Raw genomic sequence first — 24,773 nt, 5'->3', positions numbered from 1 at the left:
TTGCTGCATGAATGAAAAAAATGTTGGAAAAATAAAGGGTTTGGATTCATCAGGATTTGGATATGTTTCTGGAATAAAGGGAGTTTTCACAGGAGGGATGATTTTAAATGCAGGACTCAGTTACTGGCACTTGAAGATCATAATATTTCTAAACTGAAAAGTAGGGGAAGGTTTACATGTAAAGAAGAGCAGGTGTTTGGGATGGGAATAGGAATTTAAATAAACTAAAATTAATTAATTTGAACTATTGTAAAAGGAACAACAAAAACAAAAATTCACTACTGTAATATTTAACTATAGAAAAGAATTTGGTTAAAAAAACCTAAAAGGGACAGCTAAGATGGTTTGCAGGCATAACCTATTTAAAAAAAAAAAAAGAGAGGAAAAACAAGAGAGGACGGCTAAGCAGCAGAATAAGGAAAGTTATTAGAAGTAAATAAATAAATTTAACAAAATTAAAGAAATCAAGTCATCTCCAAAGAAAAATAGAGGAATGTACACATTCTAGAGGGAAAAAGTAGAAATACAGTGTTACAGGCCTCTTACAACCTCCAAAAGGCATAAAATCTAATGGTCTCTCTTGTACCTGTCAGGAAGAGGCCACTTGCTAAAGTCAGTGGGACAAATACTCAGGCTGAAGAAGGTGGTCTCGGAACATAAAATAGTAACAGGAAAATGCATGTTTTAAAATCTCTATTTACCATGGAGTTGTTATGGGGTATTCCCATTCTGGATTATTCCTTATGGACAGTTAGCAGATTGTCTGTTTTAAATGAAATACCAGTTCAAGATCTTGTGGAACAAATAAAGAATAAATCTCCACATGCAGTTCACCAGGAATTCAAGGGTGAAATAGCTGAAAATTGATAAATAGCTTCTAGCTTGAGTACCAGAAGATTTTAAAGTATCTAATCTGACACAATTTTTAAAAGGGTTTAGGGAGCTCTAAAAACCAAGTTGTTAGAAATCATTAGGAAAGGGATAGAAAAACAGAAAACTCTATTATGCCGTGTGTAATCTCTGGCTTATCTGTGTGCAGTTCTAGTCCTCTCCAAAGAAGTATATCAGAACTGGAAAGAATATGGGTGAAAAACGAAGCTTTTTCATTTGAGGAGCATATTAGAAATTCACAGCCTGCAAGAAAGACAACTGAGGGGGAATACAACAGCAATCTTTCAAAGCATGAAAGACATGGAGAGATTTTTTAACTGTTTCAAAATGCAAATTGGAGCATCCATTGAAACTACTAGCTTGCAGTTTCAAAACAAGTGTGTGACAGTAGTTTTTCCACAACATATAATTGGGGTGCAAGACATCTTGCCACAGAGCTTGTGAATACTGAAAGTTTACGTGGGTCTAGAAAATAATTGAGCTAATTAAATTGAAGACAAATCAATCCAAACACAAGGATGGAACTTCTTTCTCAGGAAATCCCTGGTTAGCAATATTTTCGAAGATAGGCAACTTTTCTGGATAAGTATCACTATACCTTTTGTTCATATTTAAGTATACTGAATAAAATACATTTCATAATTCACCAAAGAATTTTCTGAACTGTTGAAATCAGTATGCCTTGCAGTAACAGTACAGTGGAAAAAACTTGGAGGTCGGGATGTAGGATTAACTAAACATGAGTTGCCCTTGTAGTGCTATGCTAAGAATGACTAATTTAGTCCTAAAATGGAAATAATAGGTATGATTAGGAAATCTCTTTTCTTCCACTAGCGTTCATCTTGTATGCGTGGCAAGCTCATTCTAATGTTTTCAGAAGCACATCCTCTCTCTTTATACTTGCTCAGCTTTGTTTTGCTTCAGGTTTATATCTTGACTACTGTCTTGCCAGTCGTTAGTGCTGACAGATTACTAGTATAATTTATTTTGCACCTGAGTAGAAAGATTAATTTGATGACCAGCTGATGTCCTTATTATGAATCAACAAATCATAAGGATTATTTAGACGTTACTGGATGAAATTATCTGGGCTGTGACAGGAGCTCAGACGAGATTGTCATAACGATATCTTCTAGCAAGAACATTAGAACAATTACAGTTATCCACTTTGCGTCCAAAAGAAGCTTCGGAGGTTTATTCTCATACAAAGTTTGCAATGGCTATTAGTAAGTGGTAAACCGATTAGTTATAAGCATTAAAGGACCTAGCCACATATGAAGAAACTAAGGTATTTCGTACAAAGTAACAGTTAAGAAAGCCTAGTCCTTTAAACAGACAATTTAAATATTACGCGGCTTTGTAAAATCAGGGTCATGCTGGCAAAAGTCTACTCTTCTCTTAGAAACATCCCATGTTCTCTAGTTAACTAGTTGTTTTCTGATGACTGCTATTTGTGGTCTGTGCAGTTTGATGCGCATCTTTTTTGTGAATCTTTTTTGTGAGGCAGATGTTGCTCGGTCAGCCTACCATTAGAAAATAATTTCTTGTCTGGTATATTCCCAGGGATGAAGACAGAATCCAGATCAGAATAAAAAACAATTCTTGCATTTACATTCTACCTCTAGATGGTGATAGTTAGTTACAGTTTCTTTAGTGCCTGTGAAGCAAGATGATTATTGCAGTATTATTATTTTATCATATTTCTCAGCTGTAGAGTATCTTGTTATTTTCTGCATAGATATGGATTCCACTTTCCTGTGACGTGTACAGCAAATGCCATTAGTCATGCCTTTTGTTGCTATAATTACCAATGGCTGACACTAAGATAATGAAACCGAGATTTTGTGATTCTTAAAGTGATATCAATATTTAAATGGCTACTTGCAAATCTGCCTTGTTTGCAGAGTAGTAAACATTTTAGGTTATACCAAATAAGATTAAAGATAAACATGCTAATCAGACGAGACTGTTGCTATTTGCATATGAATAGGACCCCCCCTAAGATTATCATCAATAAACATCTTTTCTTACAACTCTTTTATTCCTTTGACTCTCTTCAGTCTTACTGTTTAATATTGACTGATATCTTTTCTCATAATATTTCTTTTTATATTACTTTAGATGATGTTCTGTTTTTCCTTTCCACTTCCTTTCTGAGGGAGGAGCAGTATACCTTCATGTGAAAGGGCTATTCACAGTACCTGAATGCTCCTGCTTAAACAGAGGGAAGAATTTTCACAGAAACGTAACATAAAGGAGATGGGAGGAGAACAGTATCTGATACTCAGGAGTTTTTCAGGGGGTGAGTGCCCAGCAGATTCTTTGGGTGAGAGATGAAACAGTGAAAGCGCAGTCCGGGATCTGCCAGATGTGACTGTTGACTTTTAATTTATACATGAGCCAGCATAGCCTTAGTATTTCATCAAAGGTAGAAGTCTTAACAATGGAAGACAATGGATTGACAGTTAAAATAGTTGAAAAGTAGGCAACAAATTAAAAAAATTAAACCCAAAGTTGAATTTCATTTCCCTGATATATGAGGAACTGGATTACTTTAGCAGCTGCAGCACTAAACAGGCAAAAAGGAGAAAGAAATAGTCTTCTAATCATATTCCTTCTCAGAGCAAGTAGAGAAGAAAATGGCCTAGAATGACTGGGAGAATTTGAGGGAAAGATATGGCTCATGGCATTCTGAAAGAGCGTGGTTTGAGGGTGCATAAGCCAAAAGGGTGAGTATCCCACTTTTTCTGTAATGAGACCCAAGGATGTGTCAGAGAAGCATAAGAGCAGGTAAAGGAAAAAAATTTTTAAATAGCTGGGATGGAGGGAGTATTCAAAGATGAGATCAATCCTTGGAGACTTTTATAATCATTTATTTTTCTAGAGGAAACCGTGATACAACTTAATACATGGATGTGCTTGTAGAAATGCTAATCTGGATGCAAAAAATACTAGGAAAATAAAAGTAGAATTTCAATTTTTAAATTATTTTATACCTACTACAGAAAGAAGAAAATAGTTTATATCCAATAAATATCTAGAATAAATAATAGTTATCTTATTTACAAACTGATTGGTGAGATATCCTCCTTTCCTTGGCCAGAGCACCCAAAATGTTCTATTTGGAGAAAAAGACAGCAGTTCTGTCATTCTACCTGTATTCTCTTCTGCAGAAACTTCTTTCACTGCAGTGGTTGTCATGTATTGCAATGGCTGTATCAGTTCAAAGTGCATGTTTGTGAAATGGTGTTAATTATTTTTGGGTATTATAAGTAATATTTCACTGTCAAAAGGAGCTAACTATGTTATTGAGTGGAATCTTCTGTGCTGATCTGATTAGTATTAAAAATAAAAAAAATATTGATTCCATCCAGCAAAAGCATGGGCATGCTGCTTTTGTTCTTTAGTGTCATCACTTTAGTGCATTTGGTGAACAGAAACAGAACTGTGACTACAGAAACTAGTGAACATAATTCCGCATGTATGTAATTGGAGTGGATAGGCCTAGAATGCATGACACTTTTCTGTTTATTAGAACAATATTGCCTGTTTTTAAGGTTCATGCTTTGATGTGCATTCTCTCATATATTTGACACTGTATTATTCATTTTTATGAACTAAATACCAAAAAGTTGAAGATTTAACGTAACAAAATAAAGTATTTGTAGTCTTTGTGCAAGTAGATAAAATGGTTTTATTGAGATAAAAGCTTGTTCACTTTAATTCCTGTTATGTCTCTGTACGTAGAAAGGCACACAAAAAGCTGCTCATATCACAGCTGAAAAGTTTCATTGTTCCGTTTGTTTTTCATTATGCAGAAATTCTTAAATTGGATCATTTTCAAAGGGAGAACTTAACCATAAAGTCCTGCAGCTGTGTCAAAATATAACTTGCATTTGTATTAATTTCTCACATTTTGAAGGTAACTTTGGAGAATTCAGCGTGGATTTATATTCTAAACAGAACCCCATTGTCCTGAAGTAAAATAAAAAAATGTAACTGTTCCTCCTTTTTTGCTATATACTTCCCCTTTGGATTCATACCTTTTACTTCTTCTATATGTTTTGAGTGGAGAAATAATTTTGATAAAAGCTTCCTAAATAGATTGAAATACATAATTCCTCTCAGAAAAGCACTATGAAATAGGAAGAAAAGGTAGTTCCAATCCCCTGAAAAAAATTATTTCTTAAATTGTAAATTTTGATCCAAATCTTTTTAATTTAGTGTTCCTGAATAATTAAGATGTACATTAAAGTTGAGTTAGTTTTAAGAATTTTAAAAACTGTATTATCATTTTAAACCAATATTTGAGAAACAGAACAAGTAGTAGTTACAGAAGCTCATCCCAGAACGCGTCTGCACCTCTGGTTAAAATGAATGAATTTTCTTCTTTCCACAGAAAGACTACTCAGTCATTTTTCTTAGATTATGTTAGCGATACTCTACAAAAGTACTGGCAGTTTTGTTTCTATGGAAATACCGTGGGTTATAAGATTCATTTAACCAAACGTTAAGTTAATAATTACTTGGGAGTTGTTGCAATGAATATTCCAGGCTTCTATAATGTCTGTAACACGAAACAATAAACATAGAGAATCAGTAGATAAATTTTATTGATGTTAACAAGTTTTGCTTTATAGTTCAGAGCACTGAAATTGTTTCTCTTCAGTTTCTTCTCCCCTTTTTATCATAAAGAAATTTAACAGACATTCTTAAACAGGTGGGTTTTGGTTGGTTGGTGTTTGTTTGTTTGGGTTTTTTTATATGGGAAACTTACAGTGGAGGCAGTGAAAACGATAGACTGGGTTAGGTAGTTGAGGAGAACTTTTAATGCAGATGAGATCTTGTCTCCTCTTACTACTTCCAGCTCTCCATCAGTAATTCTGAACTGGACTTTTACAAGTTCCTGTCTTGTGCTTGATGTTCTCTCTCTGTAGCTGTAGCAGAAGAGGATGTCTTTTTATGCTGTTCAATAGATTACTTTTTGTAAGAAAAAAAAGAAATTATCCTTACTGCTAAGATTGGTAAAAGATAACGTGGATCACAGTAGGATTGAAGTATTTTAGAAGATAATTTTAGTAATTTAGAAGATAATTTGGGGACATTACAAGTGCTGCAGTTTGGACCTGTCATAAAATTATGATTGTTTTATGATTATATAATACAATATATAATTATTTAAATTTACTATTTCCAAAGGCAAGATGTAAAGGAGATGTAAGATTTTGTTGGTATAAGAAGGGGAAAAGCTGAAGTGCTTGCAGTTTGAACTGCATCCATATCATCTCCTTGCATGTTTTTTGTTGGCTTTTCTAACCCAACAAAGTGTTAGAACAGGTGTATCAACATGGGTAGTCAGAGGAGCAGTCTATTCTATGTAATTTTTAATTTGTTCCAAGTTTACTTTATTCTGTCGGGGGGGGGGGCTGGCTCCATAGGGAGGAAGGAGGTAAAGCTAAACACTTAACGTCTCCCTCCCTGTATAATCTCTTCTCCCATCCCTCCACAGTGTTCAAATTGCCAGTCTTAGAAGACGCATAAAATCCATTTAAGAACTGTCATTCATTCATTGGTTTGTCCTGCTGAGTGCTAGCAATATGCTTCTTAAGATATGTATGTTCTGTTAGCATGAGCAGGTTTGATTATTAATCTTCTTATCCTTTTTTATCTTAATCTGTTCTATCTAAGCAGATATTCCTGTATCTGAAGCAAATGTTCTCATCTTACAGAAACATTTTATAGCTTCTTTACCAAGAATGAAACTCTTGCAAAAAATTAAAGCATCTCTACTAGTTCATTTCAACTTTCCTTTTTCTTGCTGTACTGAAGTGTAAAGGTAAAACTATGGACCAATGGTACTCCAAAATTATGTAAAGTGTTATTTAAAAGCAAATGTAAAGAAAACTTTCACCAGTCAAGCTTAGCTGAGTTAACACTTAAAAAGTAATGGTGCTGATTTGCATGTTATGTTTTTGTATTCATGATGATTGGGTTGTCTCTATCAAACCAGTTGCTCATTTTTCTTTTTGTTGTGACATGCTTGGGTATTGATTTGAAAGGCATAAGTAACAAAACGAGGATCTCCAGAAAACCCTTTTTATTAGGGTAAGGAAGTTAAAAATACAGTAGAAATAAAATAATGCAGAAATAATAGTTTTTCTCTCACCCCCCACCCGACCCCCCCGCCCCAATAATGCTTAGTTAGGTGGCAAATGTCACAGTAGCTTCCTTAATGTAGATTGCATTCCCTATACTGCCTCTTTTGCATTCCCTATACTGCCCATTATTTTTTTTCATGCTTGTAAGAAAAACTATGACCTTGTCCATAGGACTGATTCTTTACAAACTTTCTCAGTATTCGTATGTCCTTTGAAGTGTTCTGCTGCTGAAATGTTCCAAGTTCTCTTGCATCTTGTGCCATTGAATTTTATATGTGGTTTAGTAGAGTTTCACTGCTCACCTTCCATTAGCATTATTCTCTCCTCTTCTGATATTTTTCTTGCCTCTGGAATGGGACATGGACTCACAGGGACTAACTTCAGCAGGTGTGTATTTGTGGAGCTCCCATCCACAGAGTTCTCCGATTAGAATTCATTTTTCATTATGTATTCAGATCATCCTACCAGGAAATGGGAGCCGTATTTGTAGGGAAGATTCAGGAGTAACTTGGTTTAGGGAAGTTCCTTCCTGATGCTTAATCTGATATTTCTATAACCATGAACGTCATTGCAACAGAAGAAAATTCTCTAATATCCCATTCAGTATCTCTTTCTACCTACAGTGCTTGACAGAGCGCCAAAAAGTGAATCCTATATATATTAACCTATATTTTTGCATCCAAAAAGAAGAGCACTCATTTTAGACTTATGCAGACCTGAAGAACAAGTATTGATTATAGGCATTTAATCTGTGAAGGTACACTGGAACTAGGGCAAGTTGGAATTTTGGCCTTTGTCCTTTCTTCTCAGGCTTTTATACATAAGCAGTGATGAACTGTGTCAATAGTTACGAGTCTGTTACCAGGATTTGTTAACAGCATTTTTGTCTCAGAATTGCTTGAGGATTCCTTAACCTATTAAAGAAACTTGGCTCAAAAACTGGTACCATGAGAGTAGGGTTTATTCATTTCAGTATACAACCATTAAACTGGTGCTTTCAAATCGTTTCTCAGAAATTTTTCACCATTTCAGTAATACTAAGTTAGCAGGTAGTTGGCTGAAAAACAAAATATTAACTTATTACTGGTTTTGCTATTTCTCTTCAAATCTTTGACTTCAAACATGTTTGTGATGAGAAAATAACAGACTAATTAATTATATATACTTATTAACTGAAGTTTTTCTTTCAGCTGCTATAAATCATAGCTACAAAAAGTTTACCAATCAATCTTTACATGGGAGACCCAATTGGAAAGTGCTCCTAAATTACAAGCAAAAGCTACTTAATTAATTTTTTGATATACAAGAGAATATTAAAGTAAAATCTTTTGTCTACAATCAAATAAGCATTCTAGCGGTGATTTTGATTGGTCTGTAAATTTTCGTTACCTTCAAAATGACTTAATTAGGTTAGGAAGTGGATGATTTCAGGAAAACATGGGCATTTGAAAGGAAGTGTAGTGATTTGGAATTGATTTTTAAATTGATCAGAGAATGAGCCTAAGAGTAGTCCTTTCAACTTTCTATAACATGGTCTTAAAATACTGTTCTGTAATTATTTGTCATATGTTAAGGTATTTTCAGTAGTAGAAAGTGGTGTTGCTCTAGGGTGCAATGATAATTTGGGACAAATGTACACAAAAGTGTATTTGGCAGCTACAGATTTCATTGATTTCCCATTAAAAGACTGTGAGTGAAATTGTAGATACATTGAAGATGATGGGACTAGTCCTGATGACTTCTAAGACAATTTCACACCATGCCTCTCAAGTTGCTTGATTTGGTATTATTCCAAAATTTTGTCTACAAAGATAATTGTTCCCTGTTATTCCTGTGCTTAAGTTGTATGATTTGTATTTGATTTAAATGAGGATAACTATATGCCTTATATGACTAGACTAGAATAAGTTTATTCAAGCAGTTTTATATTTAGGATTTACTTTGTTTGATTTCCCAACTGAATTTGCATTGTGTCTTGCAATACCTTGGCTTGTGAATAGTATTCCCTGTTGAGATAATAAAGCTTTAAATGTGTACTACATAATGAACTTTAATGTGCCTTTCATACTCTATTATGAGATTGTCAGTATATTCAATATGGCACAGGGCTCCAAATGTTGCATTTTCATTTCTTACTGTCTAAAAGAAATCAATATCTATGTACATAGAAGAACAAGAAGAAATTCTTTAACAGTTTTATCTAAGAAATTAATCTATGTTTTTGCCGTCCTTAAAAATTTCAGTTACAGTGTACTGGATTCCTTAATTAGTTAACTATGAGTTACAGCTTAACAGGTAATACTGAACAGCATGATTCACCAAATCACATCTGCAAAGATAACGGCTTAGTTAGATTAGGATTCTCATATTAAATAACTTGGTTAAAAATAAGTTAAGCCTTTTTGTTGTCCCAACCCCCCCATAGGGAAGCTGAAGCATGAATCTTGGGATGTATACAAAATTTCAAACAATATGCTGGTTGAAGCAAGAGGTTAGAGCTGGGTGAATGAAGAGTGTTTAATATAGCTTTTACTACATTAAATGAATTTTCTTGAAATTATGCAAAATACTTGCATTTCATATTTCCCTTCATTTTCCTTCAGAGGTGTACTGAATTGTTAAAACAGATGGTCCTGTAGGTGTTTAATTATCTTTATCTTGGCTTTATTTTCAAAATGAGAAAGAAATCTAAATACTTCTTGCACACTTATAGTGGTTCCGTCATTACACTATCTGAATTCTTGTTACCAAAACTAGTTGAATTTTTGTTTACATATGCATTTGTAATTCACGCAATACTCTGAATCTCTTGTATTAGATGTGCTAATTTCGGAATTATAGTATTCATTTTTTGGTGAAGTACAATAGTAACCAAAAAATACGCTTGTTATTCATAATATTGGATTCTATTGAATATATATTTCCTACAGTGAAATATAATTTGGTGGAAGTTGCATGGTATCTGCATGGTATATTGTATTTTGTTGCAAGACAGAAGCCTCCAATAAATTTGTGAAACTAGGTGTCTGTAGAGATAAGAGGACTTCTTAAAGACCAAACCAAAGGAAGGCTGCATAAGCTGCTTTTGTGGGAGAAGATATTCATTTGACATCACTGGATCTCTGAAACACCATGAGTCCTTAGTAAAATTTTGTTTTTTCTAAGGACTTGACAAATCCAGAGGAGAAGGACCGTGTTAACGTTTCGGTCATCAGGAAAAGCTAGAATTCAGAGTTGGAATCGGCCACATCAAAATCCAAATTTCATTTTTTTTCTAGTATTCACAAAAATACAGTTGTTACTGCCCACTCTTCAGGTGATGATTGTTGGTGATGCTCTTTTACATTAAAAATTCTCCTGATACTTGCCTTACAACTTACAAAATTACTGGTTTTTGTTGGTGAAGCAAGGCAGTGCCATGTCATCAGTACTATTCCAAGCTTAATTTGTGATGCAAAATACTGAGATTCAGAATACTGCATCTCACACCTGAGAATGAATGAGCTGCAGATTCTACAGAAGAAGCTAAGGAAAAGGTCATTCTGGTCTTGACTTTTGATGCTTGGTTTATAGTTTCTGACTTGTGTTATTTCAGCATTCTTTTAAACTGTGGGCTTATTTCTGTAGCGGAAAGGTTATTCCCTAGTAATGAATGAAATCTCAGTTTCTGTAAGTATATTTCACTTCTGCATGAAATTTTCCTAGAGAATGTTAATATTTAGCATGTAATTGGTAATATGCTCATGAAATAATTGTGGCAAACAAAAACAGAATCACAAAAAGTACAGCTGTGTTAAATTATACTTAATGTCTTATACAAGCAGAAAGAATGAACTCTGTTTATTTTCCAAACAATAAAATTCTAGTTTAGTTTTCAGTGTAATTTTTTTTAGAAAGTAAATTAAGTTTCATGCTTTGGATAAAATTATGTTTTGCAATTCTGATGCTACAAAGCTAATCTACAAAGTTGAAAAACTGTGAGTTCATAGAAATCAATTTTATAGTGGTATTAAATTATTTTTTCCTTTTGTCACTGGCTAGTAGAATATGCTGGAAACTATGGTAACAAAAAGTGCTACCATGGTTGCCCCAGAGCCATGTTAAAATGAGCAAGCTATGTTTGTCTTGATTAATATAATAAAAAGAGAGAAAAAGAGAAGGAGAGGGAAGAAGGGAGAGAATAAGATTAATGACCTGTAGAACAGGAACAGCAAATGCGCAGTCAGAGATGTATCTATGGGTAAGTGATCCTGGAACTTCTGGCGCCATTGCATCATGAATGTGAAGGTGTTAAGCCATGAAGCTTTAAAGAGTAAAGGAGATACATTAGTTCAATGCTTTGTCTTTAAATTATTTCCTTCCATATCTGTATTTTGCAGGTTTATATTAGGATAAAGGATGATGAATGGAATGTTTATCGAAGATATGCGGAGTTCAGAAGCTTGCATCATAAATTACAGAATAAATACCAGCAAGTGAGGACTTTTAACTTTCCACCAAAAAAGGCCATTGGAAACAAGGTACTTATAGTATCAGTAAGAGTTGGGGAAAAAACCTTTCCTATCCACACACACAAAAAAAGAGGTGACTGTCATAAATATTTTTTACACCTGCTAGACAGTACCTGCTATTTTTATACAGACTTCGCCCTCATCAGCTGCAGATTCACTGATAATGTAGTTAATACATCAATTTCTCCACTCACTGAGACGAGTGAGTGGAATTTTTATTAAATGAAATATTGATGACATACACAGTAGACAAAGGCACAAAACCCCCCAAACTGTACTGGACAGCTGTATGTGTAAAATGTAATCTCTACTCCATTCTTTTCAATAAATGCCAGCAATTAACACTGGTCAGTAATTCATTAAATATTTCTGTAAATTTTAAAAAGTATCAGTCTAAATTCCTTAAGTTTCCTGTGCTGTTCACCAATTGTTGTAAGTTCTTTGAACCAGCTTTTTAAAGGCATTTGGGTGCTTAGTTCCCATAATCTGTGTCTTTGTGTCTTAGCTCTCCTATTTTAAAATGGGAATTTCTGTGTTTTTTCCTATGATATAGGGATTTTGCAACAAATACAGCAAATACTGTAGTATGTATGTAGTAAATATGTAGTATCATTTAGTTTAATCCTTAATCACCAAAACTTTAAAATGTGCAAGAGCTTAAATACACATTGCAATATACATCACAAATCCAGTAAGGATTGAGAAGTAATCAAAGTAATTTTTCTTTACAGTGTAGGAATGATCTGAAAAATGTATTTAACTATCACAAATAAAATATTTGAGATTTAAATCATGCTTATGACTAAAAATGTCTGTACTAAACCACTGGGTGCTTAAATCAGCATTCCTAATGTTAATCAAAGTTGTTAGCTTTTATATGGGATTTTTCTCCTTTTACTTTTTTTTTTGCCTTAGTATCACTGAGTTCATGTATCAAATATCTAAGAAGCACCAGCCATAGTTATCAGTGTAGCCATCAAAAGAAGCTGACATAATGACTAAAATACTCATGACGTTTTATTTGGCCTAAGACCACATTAATACATGTATCACTAAAATGCATTCTAATCACTAAAATCATTCTAATTATATCTGTTGCAACTTTGTCTATGATAGAAAAAATCATAATTATCAATTCTATGAAGTAACATAAAATAAAATAAAAAAAAACAACTTATAATTTCCTTAATGGCATTCAGATGTCAGTGAATGTAGATTGTGAATGTTTAAAGATAGTAACTCCTATCTGACTTCAAATGATTTCTCAAGTGTTCTGTAAAAATGAGTAGATAAGCTTGGCACATGTGATATGTAATGAGTAGTAATGCACATAATCTGGAATAAGTGGTGGTGATATAAATATATATGGAATTTATCAACAGAGTCTGTAGGTCTGTGTTCTTGGCATAAAGTCCAGAGTTAATGTAGTTGTTCATTGCCTACTAACCTAATAAATGAAAGTACTTAGGAGAGCTTTTCTGCTTTTTTTCATGTATTAGAAGATAGTGCATCTTTCATGTCATTTTTAGTGGATAGTTTTGTAATAGAAACAATGTATTTTCTTCTTTGTTACATAACTAATTCTCCTTTTTTGAAGTGATGGAGTATCAGCCACTTCAGTAAATTATGAAAGCCTTCTTTTAAGCTTTTTTTGATAGTCTTTCATCCTTAATTACTTTAAATACTAATTGAATTTCAACTTCAGTTGCACAATTGATGCATACAAATTTATCGGTTAAGCAACTCATTAAAAAATTTGCATCGCTTATTATTTAAGTGCTTTAGCTTTGGGCCAAAATTGTACCTTAATCATGCATAAACAAACAATCGCTTTCTGTCATATCAGATCTCAGAAGAAGTACATTTTCTTTACAGTAAGAAATGGGTGCCATCCATTGCCCTCATGAAAGACTCCTATGATGACACATAAGCCAGTTGTATAATTGGAATTGATTAGTGATTATACTTCTGGCTACCTGCTTTAAATAGCTTGCAAGTCACAAAGTGGCGCTTTCACATCAGCTCTGCAAGAGCTTACCTCAGTTTATCACACAAGAGCTTATTTCCCCAGCACATTGTGTAGGCAAATTTTTGTCCTTTTAGTGGTGCTATTTTCTGTGCCATGTCATAGTATGTATTGCATTTAGGAATATTGCATGATTTTGTGCAGTATGGTGGATCGTGCTTCAGGAGCAATTACCCTATACATCCAGCGGAAATAGTAGCCCCTTGGAACGCATTGCACTGTGTGACTGACTGAGATGGGTTAATGACCTTGGGATAGCCCTCCTTTCCATGACAGAGCAAGTTCAAGTAATTGGAAGGTTTAAAAATTCAGTGCAAAATTAATTAATTCACATGGGAATGTCTGTCTTGGAATTCTGTAGAACGTTCGGTTTAGGATGAGGGATTTGTGCAGGATGTTACACGTGTAAATGTTTGGTAATAAGCATTAGAAGACATATTGTCAATACTACTTTTTCCAATACTGCTTTTTTAACTTTAGTGGCTACCAAAGCATGTTGCCTTCTAGATATGCTGTTAGATTTCAATAGAAATTTTTTTCTCTCTGATATTAGTTATACTGTGTTGAACAGAATTGCAGCTGTCTTCCCATTTCTATGTTAATCAGTACAGTCTTAAATCAGTGCCTAAAGAGCAGTTTCAGTAGCTAATTTCTGCTAACAAAAGTATCTCTATTCAGTTTATGTCAATCTGTGGTTTTCATATCTTTTACAAATCCTCAGTGTTATTAGATGCCCAAATAACATCTTGGTAAAACATAGTCCTCCATGTGGAAATGGCTAAAAATGACTGTTTTATAGCTTTTGGAAAATGGTGTTGTGTGCTTTTATATCCTTCGGGTCTGTGCCTGAATGATGTTATTCATTGCATATCTTCAATATGCTGTGTTTGGTACTGTGAGGCTAATGAAGGTGATACGCTTATTCTAAATGTTAGTGGCATTGAAGGAGGGTTTTGCTGTAATTGATACCTCCCTTGATACCAGCACTAAATTTGGTGTTCGGTTATATGTCTCGGATTGAGGGAACCTCAAAGACCACAAGAGGACACCATGTTCTACAGAATGACCTAGAACCACTACTGCAGAGTCACAAAATACTACCCGCTGTTTTGCTATGCAAACTATTAGAGCTCTGAGGAGGGAACTTGGCTAGAAGAGAGTAATGTAGAAAAAAGTATGGAGAACTGTTAATTTTCATGCATAATTTTCCTGCTTACTGCAATAGAAATCAGGGAGATCAGGTTCAAATGCAAAGTTGCAGAGTTTGACACAGGGAAAGTGCAAAAAGAAAGCAGAATTTCAGCTGAATAAGAATTTTTAAAAGTGAGAAAATCAAGTATTTATTATTGCATATATATTGTCATCAAGTAGCAGTGAAATCTGAAAATACTTACAATTGTAAAACAATTGATTAAGAATCTAATATTTAATTTAATTCTAATTTTTATGTTTTTAATGTATTTTTGCCTTTCACTTGTTTGCCTTAAGTTGGGACAACTTATCTTAATAGTTCATGTTCATGATCTTTCAACAAATTAAGTATGTAGGATTAGAAACTACCTTTAATGCTTGAGGAAATATAAATTTATTATACAGAAACCCAGTTAGTAGAAAATGAACAGAGAAGAGGAAAGAATACTGCTTTGGACAAGTAACCTTTTTTCAATTACAAAGAAGAGTGTGTATTTGCCTTTCAGGTTGGTAACCTTATTTTCAGTGTATCAGTTTAAATGTTTGAATATAGTAAGTTAGAACTAATGTAAAGCAATAAAAAGAATAATTTGATTTATAAATGTTGCTTTGAATCAAGTCAGAACAGATAATTTAATTACTGAGGGAAAATAGAACAATAATGCTTGCAAGACTCCATGTATTGTTTCATATGTACTAGTCCCCATGCTGTATATTTTCTACTAATGATCTTTCAGTGCTGGTAGCAAATAGTTGTCAAAATCTTTATAAGTAGTCCTTGCAATAATAAGTGTTCTTCCATCAGTTTATTGGTGTTTTGTTTGAGTGAAAACAAGAAATGTATTTGTTCTCTTTTGTTGCATCTATAAGAGAAATATCATATACTCATCATATATTTTTGTACTTCTTTTTTAAACTGCCGATAATTTTATTTAAAACTTTCAAATTTGACCTGTATTTTTAACACTTGAACTGTTTGTTTTTGTAATTTTAAAACATGCTCCCCATGTATCAGCCTGGTTTGTGGTTTGCTAAGTATTTTATATGTAGGTGTATATACCAAGACTCACAATTTCAAACTATGGTTTTCTTGCATGAAATTTTTTTTTGTCTTTTAGCTAACCTTTAGGTACTTTGGATCTTTTGAATTCATACTTCCATTATGACAGTTTAAGTCTCTGTGACTACTGCCTTCCTGTCAGGTTCCTAATGTCCAAAGGACTGGTTTGGTTCCGTGAGCCAGCACAGTCTAGGTCTAGAGTGTGCTGAGTTATGTGAAGCTCATGAAGAGAAGCTTCATACGATCGTAATACTTGATTGCAAAGGGATCCCTGTATGCTTTTGCATAATTTTTTTCACTTAAGATGAGCCCTTACATTTAGCTTTTGAACCTTTGTTGGTGCTGTGTTGGTGTCTCACTTCTTGAAATGTTGCTTTCAGACTAATGGTTAAGTACGAATACATGAGTATTTACTGGACCTATTATTCTAATTTTTTGAATACTGCAAAGTCCTTAAAATCTCAGTTGCTACTTCTGCATTGGGCAGATTATAACACTTAAAGAATGGATTTTAGTAACTGAGTAAACATCTAATTAAGTATCCTCTTGCAAGGGTATTGTCCCAATAGAGGACATATGAAAATAGAAATGGTTCTTTGCTTCCACTGAAGATGTGAATTCAGTGATTGCTTAAGTGTGTGGAAATTGAATAAGGTAGCTTTCCACTGAGTGCTGACTTGACTGCATGATATCCTTTGCTTTCCTTTAAAACATTGGATACCCCATATGGAAAGAATACACAGCACTTTTCTGAGATTAGAAGAGAATGACTTTGCCATGACTCCTCAATTACATAGGAGGAACAATACAGAAATCTAAAACAAGTTTTCTGTCTGAGAGAAAATGTTGAGAGCAACATCATTCGTCATTTTTAGCCCATGCAACTGAAGTCTGTGAGCTGTTTCTCTCGCCATAGCTTGTTTCATGCCCAAATGTTAGTTCAATAAAGTAAATGTATCCCTCTCACTTATCAGTGATTAAGCTAAATTGTAGATTATTTTGTGTATGTAATTATTTTAAAAGTTTGTGAATGTTATGTGTATGGATCTTAAAAGATACCTATTCGTATATACATATATACACGTGTATGCATATGACAACATCAAAGACAGCATTTAGGATATATATGAAGTTGGCTTCTGGAATGTATCTTGTAATTCTGCAAGTTCAGTTCACCATGGACTTTATCTTTCTCCCATTTATGTCAGTGGGAATCCTGCCTTTGTACTAACAGTGCAGATGGCATCTTTTTTTTTTTTTTTTTTCCCCCTGCCAGCATAGCTACTTTTTTATCAGTGTCTGGTCTGTTTACCTGTTGCTGACGATAGTGAAGAGTTTAAGACAGTCTGCAGGATAACTATTTTAGGATTAAAAGGTATAGAAGGTAAAGATTTTATTGCAAATAAAAGAAAACAATATAGCTTGTGTCTTACGCTTATTATGTTTGTTGTTTTCTAAAAGTTTATCAAGTAAAGAGTTGTCTGGCTCTGTATGTGTGTATATATATGTATATATGTGAAGTAATTTGAAGCCATTCAAATTAGAGTTTAAATTTTAATATTTTTGCTCTTAAGGGTTTTGCATTATGCCATTGATGTGTAACCCCTGGTATGTATTTCCTTACTGTAAAAAGTTGCTCTGCCATTTTGGGGCAGCAGGACCTGTCTCTTCAGGGACAGGTACCCTTTTAAACCTGCTTTTTAGACCTGGTAATGGAAGTATTAAACTCCTCTTGGAAAGGGATAAGAGGAGGAGGAGGAGCATGAGAAGAATAAGGTTTTTTTAAGGAAGCGCACACCCTCCCACCCCCCCAACCCACCCCGAGTTTGGCAGAAAGAAGCCAGGGGAAAAGCTGCAAGGCTTTTCGTCATGCATAGGTCAAGGAAGCAGTGCTGTCCTGTATTATGTTTCAGAGTTTGTGGTTGAGTGGTAAGCTGGCCTTGAGGTTCCCCTGAGGGGGGAACCTTTCTGGATTAGGGACAAACATTGCCAGACCAATGCATTTCCATGAAGATTCCAGTACTGGATCTACTGCTTCCTCTTTTTCACTTGTTTTCTACTGTCTCAGTGGCATGAAGTGCTTACACATCTGCAAGTATCTAAGATACAGTTCTGGTGTTTAAGCTTTTCATGTTAACTTTTGTGGAAGTATTTTTCTGTGGGAAAGAGGGGGGAAGCTGCTATTGGGTTGGGCTGAGGAGAGAGCGCGCTGTTTGGGGAAAAAAAACCCACTTGTTTTGCTAGTATTTTTCAGAGAGCATGATGCTACATAATTTTCTTTTAAGGTTATCGACATATTCAATAGAGTTATTTCTGCCTCCTCAAGACAAGAGCTGTGTGTTTGCCATAATCAATCACATTTACAACACAGAATATGAGTTCAAAATTCAGTGTGTATTGTCCTATGCTCACTACGTTACACAGCACATTACATAGTTTGTATACCTACATTAACACAGTATGTATTTTGCTATTCTGATCCAGTGAAACTGAGATACTGTTGACTCACAGATGAGCATTCAGGACTGACAGAAAGAAGGAATGAAACTTCCTGCATCTTTCAGATCTGGAGAAGGCCCTGTGTTCATACTTTTTCCAACTTCAATAAATATCCTAGACCATCACATTAATAAAAATACTACCAGTAATTCTAGACTGACATGGAAAATCATGTTCATGGTTTAAAGGAATTAATTCACAAGTCGCATGCATATGTCCAATGTACATTTTATTGCCATGATAGCAAATGTGATTGTAATAGTTAATGTATTGGCAGTGTTTGAAATACGTATTTTAAAATAGGAAGTGTACCAATTCCTGTTTGACTAGTACATAGACAATAACAGAAGAAATACGGAATGCTTGAAAGAGGATGATTCAGAAAGAATCTTAAGAATTAATTTCATTTTAGGGTTGGGTGGTTTTGTGTCCTGATTCAACAAAGCACTTCAGGACATCCTAAAATTTAAGTATGTGTTTGACTTGCATTAAAATCAGAAGTCCAGATATATGTGCTTTTGTACTTTATGGGGTTTAGAGCTCATAGAAACTATCCTTCATCAGATTAGTTTGTCAAAGTCATACTGTCATAGGGAGCTGTGACTTAGAAAGCAGAGAAGAAAGCAAAACTTCTAACTAATGCCTTTGGGGCAGTGGGCTAAATAATATTTCTTAGTACTAAGCTTTGATATCCAATGCTTTCAAGTAGAATTAGTAGAAAATTATGACTCTGTTTCAGAAATGGAGTACATTTATTAAAGGAGAAAAGCTTTGGAAATATAAATCCTTAAGTTATATATTAAAATTTTGAAGTTAAGGATTGCTTTCATTAATGCTTACTTAATTTGATTTTTGGATGAGGTAATACAGATGCTTAAATTCTATATTATTCTTGATTTTCAAAGTGAGTAGATTTTAATTTTCAACCTTCTTAGTGGTCTTAACTAGTATATTGAGTTATTTTCATATACTATTTTGCCTTGTGGGTTTTAGGAAAAACAGTAGCTAATACAAAATTGACAGACATGCTTGTGCTGTAGTGTGGTTAAAAAGAAAAGAAAGGGATCCAGTTTTATTGTGTTCAAATCAGGAAAGGGACTCAATCTTATATGTATAGCCATATACGCTAATTCTGTAACACCTTTTATGGCATTCTAAAGCCATACAAGAAACTTGTCCTCTAATTTCACCATGTTACTTCATAACTGGAAAGTTTAATTCTCAAAGAAGTATGAGCTTTAAATAGCCATTGAGATTAAATTAATACAATCTAGTTTTCAAATAGGTAACTTAATTGAAGTACCATACAGGTAGAAATAAAAATAATTTCACACTTGGCATAATTATTAAGATTTCTAGTCACAGCACACCTCTTTTTTTTTTTTTTTCTGACACCTGCACGCTAAGGGGGACTACAGAGTATTTCAGATTTTGAATCCAGATCCTCTGGGTTTTCTACTGGAAAAGACTGCAGTTGATGTTTTATGTATGCAGCACTTAGAAAAGAGCATTCAATTCTTCTTCATTTCCATTTTTTTGTCATATCACTATCTAAGAGAAGAGAAATAAGTCAGTAGGAAATGGTTGGCTTTTCTATTACAAATACTTAATAGCAACCACTTCCTCTTCAAGTTCTGTGGTATGAAATGTCTGGGTTACCTGAAACTCAGCATGAAAGTTAAAGCTAGCACAGTGCAGAGTAGTACATGTCATTGTTGGTGGTTTAATTTAAAAGGTAAACAGTTTGCCAACTTGTACTTCTACATCTCTTTCAGAGTGTCTCACTGAATTGATGTGTTTATTTGGTGCTCAGGTGTAACATTTCATGAAAATAGTGAATTGAGTCATTTTCAAGGTACAAAAATTTGCTATTAATTGCTGTTGAAGTTTAGGAAGAAGGAACACAGAATATTTAGGGTCTACAAAACCAAATTTTGCCTGTCAAGAGGTGTTTGTATTTTTTTCTGTCTTGTAATCCTACAGTTAAGAGAAACAATTTATTCTAACAAATTATTGAAGATAGAGCCCATAGAAATAGTTCAGATGGTGTTGCTTTACATCATGACGTTATGGGGGAAAAAAAGAAAGTAATGTAATTTACATGCTGCTTGGACAACTGCTAGATAAAAATATTGCAGTTTTATAACAACTCATGCATTATTTAGGTATTCTAGTAGCCTCCTGGTATAAAATGAAAATATAAAAATATTTTTCTAAATATATTTTAGTGTGATGGTGATGCTAAATTGTCAAGTTACTTGAATTAATAAATTTCCTTTCAGAGAGACTTTAGCAGGGACACCTGATTACAGAAATGAAACTAAAACCTCCTTTCTCTGAATCTGAAATTGTACCCACACAATCTGAAATTGTACCCACATCAATTACAGAAATTGATTTCTGTACCTATCAATATGCTTGATTTTTTTTTTTTTTTTCCTCTGAAATGTATTGCTTTATAAATATGGGAAAATTCTAATCTTAATTGCTCTACAGCTTTTTGGGCGATTGCTAGTACTAAACATATTAAATGTTAATTTTTTTAAAAGAGGAGAAAACTAAATATTGAATACTTCAGATCATGTGAAATGCTGGATACACTTCCTGCATGAAAAAACTGATTTTTCTCGTTGTACCATGTAAAATATCTTTACATGAAGGCACTATAAATAATGTGCACTTGATATCAATATTCCTCATTCATCCAATTTTTATTTTAGAAATAGAATCGTCCTATCAGAGTGTATCTAAATAACATTTCTATTAAAGAAGCATCTAGTCTTTTGAGTGGGAATAAAGTTCGAAGACCATCTTCTATGCTGCTACTGTTTGGCAGTAGGGATGGTCAACTGCTGTATTAATGATTTCGCCCCCCGCCCCTACTTCTACTTGCTAGAGTTAAAACATTCCAAATAAACATATTTGGATGCTGTTAGCCCACAGGTGTAGACAGTAGCCAGAAGCTAGCAACCTTCTTGCTACTTAGATGTCTTAGGTGTTGCTGGTTATCAGCAGACTGACTAAGACTGCTGTAATCTTGGCCAGATCTATCAGGGGAGAGGTTAGCCAAGAGAGTGGTATCTGGGCCGTTGTGTGGCTCCCTGTAACCATGCTCTTTCAGCAGTTCTGTGGCAGTCTGCACCCATCCATACTCTCTTAGTATCCCCCCTCCTGACTTGCTGGAACCATCCAACATGAGACAAGTGGCATTAAGTTCTGCTTGAAGGTTTTTACTGGGAAGGGAAAATACTTAGTGAACTTTGTGGGGAATTTTGAAAGCAATTTCTTTCACTTGCTGAGAGGGTAGAAGAGGAATTGTAGTTTTTCATTAATCTGTTCGTGGATTTGGCTCTTTCCTGGCTTTTTTGGGGGGAGTTTTGTTAATTTATTATTTTATTTTTAAGGAAAGGCATCACTGTAAGCTTGTATATATAAGCTTGTACACTAAGCGCTGTATGTACCATGTTTCTAAAGGGTTTGGGTGTTGTTTTTTTGCGGTTGTTTTAAATTCAGAGCCTGTCTTTATTGGTCTTCAGGGCATTTTCAAACCTGATAAAAGAAAGAAATTAAGAAAGAAAACTGCAGTGTTGGGGGGAAGCACTGAACTGAGACACATTTTAACTAATATTGTTAATAGTTATTACTGTAATATAGGCTAGTGAAAAAATGGATCTCAGTTTTATGAACTGTTGTGGTAGTTTCCAGAACCTCCTGAATAAAAATAAAGAGTAGACTGATAATACTTGGTCTGAGGAGAAAACAGAAATAGAATTTCCCTGTTCAATAGCTGAGCAAAAGATAAGCCCTACGGGTCTTGCTGTAGGCTGCAGTTTTCTACTGATACTTTTTAATGAACAGTTGATTCCTGACCAGTTGACAAATTGACACATGGTTGGCATTTATGTCTTTAAATACCAAAATATTTAGATGACACTGGATTTTGTTAGCATAACATTACCAATTGAGGTTTTTTTCTAACAGTGGCATTAAACACAACACTAAAAAGAGATCAGTTTTAGGTTTTTTTTCTCAAGCTTTCTTTTTTTCTGTTGATATATTTATTCATTTTTAACACTTTTTGTCAAAGAGGGTTTTGAGAAAGTTTAACCTTTTGGATGGATGATATTGCTAGCTTGAAAATGCCAAGTATCTTAAGAAACATACTTGGTTCCAGGATTCTGTGCAATGCCTGAACCAATTTAGAGAGGTACAAGACATAGTTTGACTGAGATTGATCATATGGGGGAAGAATTTATCAAAATGGGATTGTCTGTTGTTTTGATAGCGCCTGGGGACTACATGCTTTTATGTATCTGTTAACATGCTTATGCTCTGCACTTGCTTAGAGGATGCTATACAGCAACATTGTATTCTAAGAAAGCATGGACAAAACCTTAATATGACTATAAACCTTAGTTGCTATAATGCCCTATAATGAGGGCATTGACAGGAGCATGGCTCACCCTTAGCATGTCTGCTGCTGGATGGTTTTGCAGCAATGCGTTTTTCAAATGACTTTATCTAAAAGCATTACATACTTTCTGGTATCATTGAAATGAGCCCATAGTTGGAGATGGAAATGCATCCACTATTTTAGTAGAGAAACACAGAGTAATAATTACAATTATGTAGTAGGTCTCTGTTTAAAGAAAGATAGATTTCTTTTCAAAACTGACAGTTCCTTGATTTCTTCTTTGTATCTCATCCTCTTAAATTCCCATTTGTTCCACTGAACAGTAAATGTACAAAAAAAATCTCACAGTGGGATGGGAAAAATGGCAATTTCATGTATTGTATACCCTTGTTTTGTTGTATAACGCTAGCCTGATTCTGCCATACGGAAACTGGCAATACAAGTAGGATGGAAATTTTAAGCTCATGTCATTTCAATAATTTTGAGATTATTTTTGTATAATATTGTAGTATTTGGTATATTTAGTACTGGAAACTGTACCTCTGTAAAACTGTTTCATGATGCAGTAGTTACTGAAGGACAGATTTATTCAAGTCATGTTTTATTGTGACCTTTGCAAAGGTGTCAGTTAGCCTGTAAAAATTAATACTTGCTATCTAACTTTTTTAATTACAAAACAGTGAGAATGACTCAGCAATGGAATGTTTAATTAGCTACCATTTCAGCTTCTGATTTCCAGCTTCATTTTCAGGTTAACAATTTAGTGTCTTGTAAATAGACAAAAGCTGATATGATAATTTTGCTAAGACTGGTTGACCAAGATGGTGAAAAATATTAAGCTACACTAGAATAACCTGAGTTTATTTCTGCGTTTGCAGGTTCATCTTTGAATAGCACTATTGTCAGCTTTATTTAGGATGGGATGCATTGTGTGGTATCAGAGGCTGACACAGCTCTCATTAAAGTCCTAAAGCCATATTTCCTTTTATTTTAGTTGAGTTGGACTGAGCCTTGAGCTGTTTTGTTGTTTGGTTTTGGTGTTCCCCCCCCCCCCCCCCCCCACCAAAAAGGGGGAAATTAAAAAAAAAAAAAAATGCTTTTTTTTTGTGTTTGTGTGTTCCCCCCCCCCCCCCAGCACTAACAATAGGAGGTTAGTTAAATGATAAAAAATGGTTAGACCATCAGAAACAGTGCATTTTTTGTTGATTGCAACAGCACCAAACCCAGAATATAAAAGTGTTTTATCTGTCCCTAAATCATGGCAGGTAACCATGGCAATCATACCATTTCCAACAGCTCATGGAAAATATTTGAAGCATCTTAAGTGAGCTGTTCCATTAATAATGAAGAATATCAGTGTTTTGCCATCTGTTACATACTAACAGTGTATATGAAAGACCAGCAGTTGTGTGAAACAATTTAAACTGCAAGTTGGAATGAACTTGGCTTGTAATGAAAAACTGCAAAGCAACATAACATAAAATACGGTACGTCAGACTCTGCTTTTTAGTTTTATAGCTTAACATCATCTTCTAATATCTGTTGAGAGTCTGTAAGATTTCCATCATGTATTGTCATTTTTAGAGATTTGTAATTTGATATTAGCATTTTGCTGTGGGCAGAAACTTGGCAAATTCTCAGTCAAAAAGAATTTCGTAAAATATTTTGGGAGACATTAGCTTCAGATTAAAAATATTTTCCCAGATGTGGTTTGATGCTTCTGCAATCTGAAGCAGTTTTGCTTGTTACTGAAATTTTGTGGACTCTTAATCAAAAGTATATGCTCTTGAACTGTGGACTAGGAAATAATTTTGACAGTAATTTGTGCAGAAACTAGTAGCTTTATTTTTCAGAAAATATGCCTACAAATTGAAGGTGAATGATGGTATGTTAAGTCTCAATTAACAATTTGTGTACAACATAAGCTTACTCTGCATAAATTGGTAGTAAATGTGGCCAAGATGCCCTACAGATCTATATGAGAATCTGTCCTTATTTTTTTATGTAACTGAGTCCCTCTTTA

General features: G+C 34.2%; 1 protein-coding gene across 1 annotated transcript in view; it reads left to right on the top strand.

Moving 5' to 3' along the window:
* SNX29 (sorting nexin 29) overlaps nucleotides 1-24,773 on the top strand; it is a gene marked incomplete at its 5' end in the record, with an annotated part of 133,873 nt that overhangs the window by 72,892 nt on the left and 36,208 nt on the right. Inside the window, one exon of the mRNA XM_009324816.1 lies at nucleotides 11,429-11,569. Coding sequence (XP_009323091.1) covers nucleotides 11,429-11,569 — 141 coding nt within the window. The remainder of the gene's footprint in view (nucleotides 1-11,428; nucleotides 11,570-24,773) is intronic.

The sequence above is a fragment of the Pygoscelis adeliae genome, unplaced genomic scaffold (assembly GCF_000699105.1).
Source record: "Pygoscelis adeliae isolate BGI_AS28 unplaced genomic scaffold, ASM69910v1 Scaffold85, whole genome shotgun sequence".
NCBI classification, from domain to species: domain Eukaryota; kingdom Metazoa; phylum Chordata; class Aves; order Sphenisciformes; family Spheniscidae; genus Pygoscelis; species Pygoscelis adeliae.
Note: the sequence above shows the minus strand (reverse complement) of the source record. Positions and strands in the feature narration are given on the sequence as shown.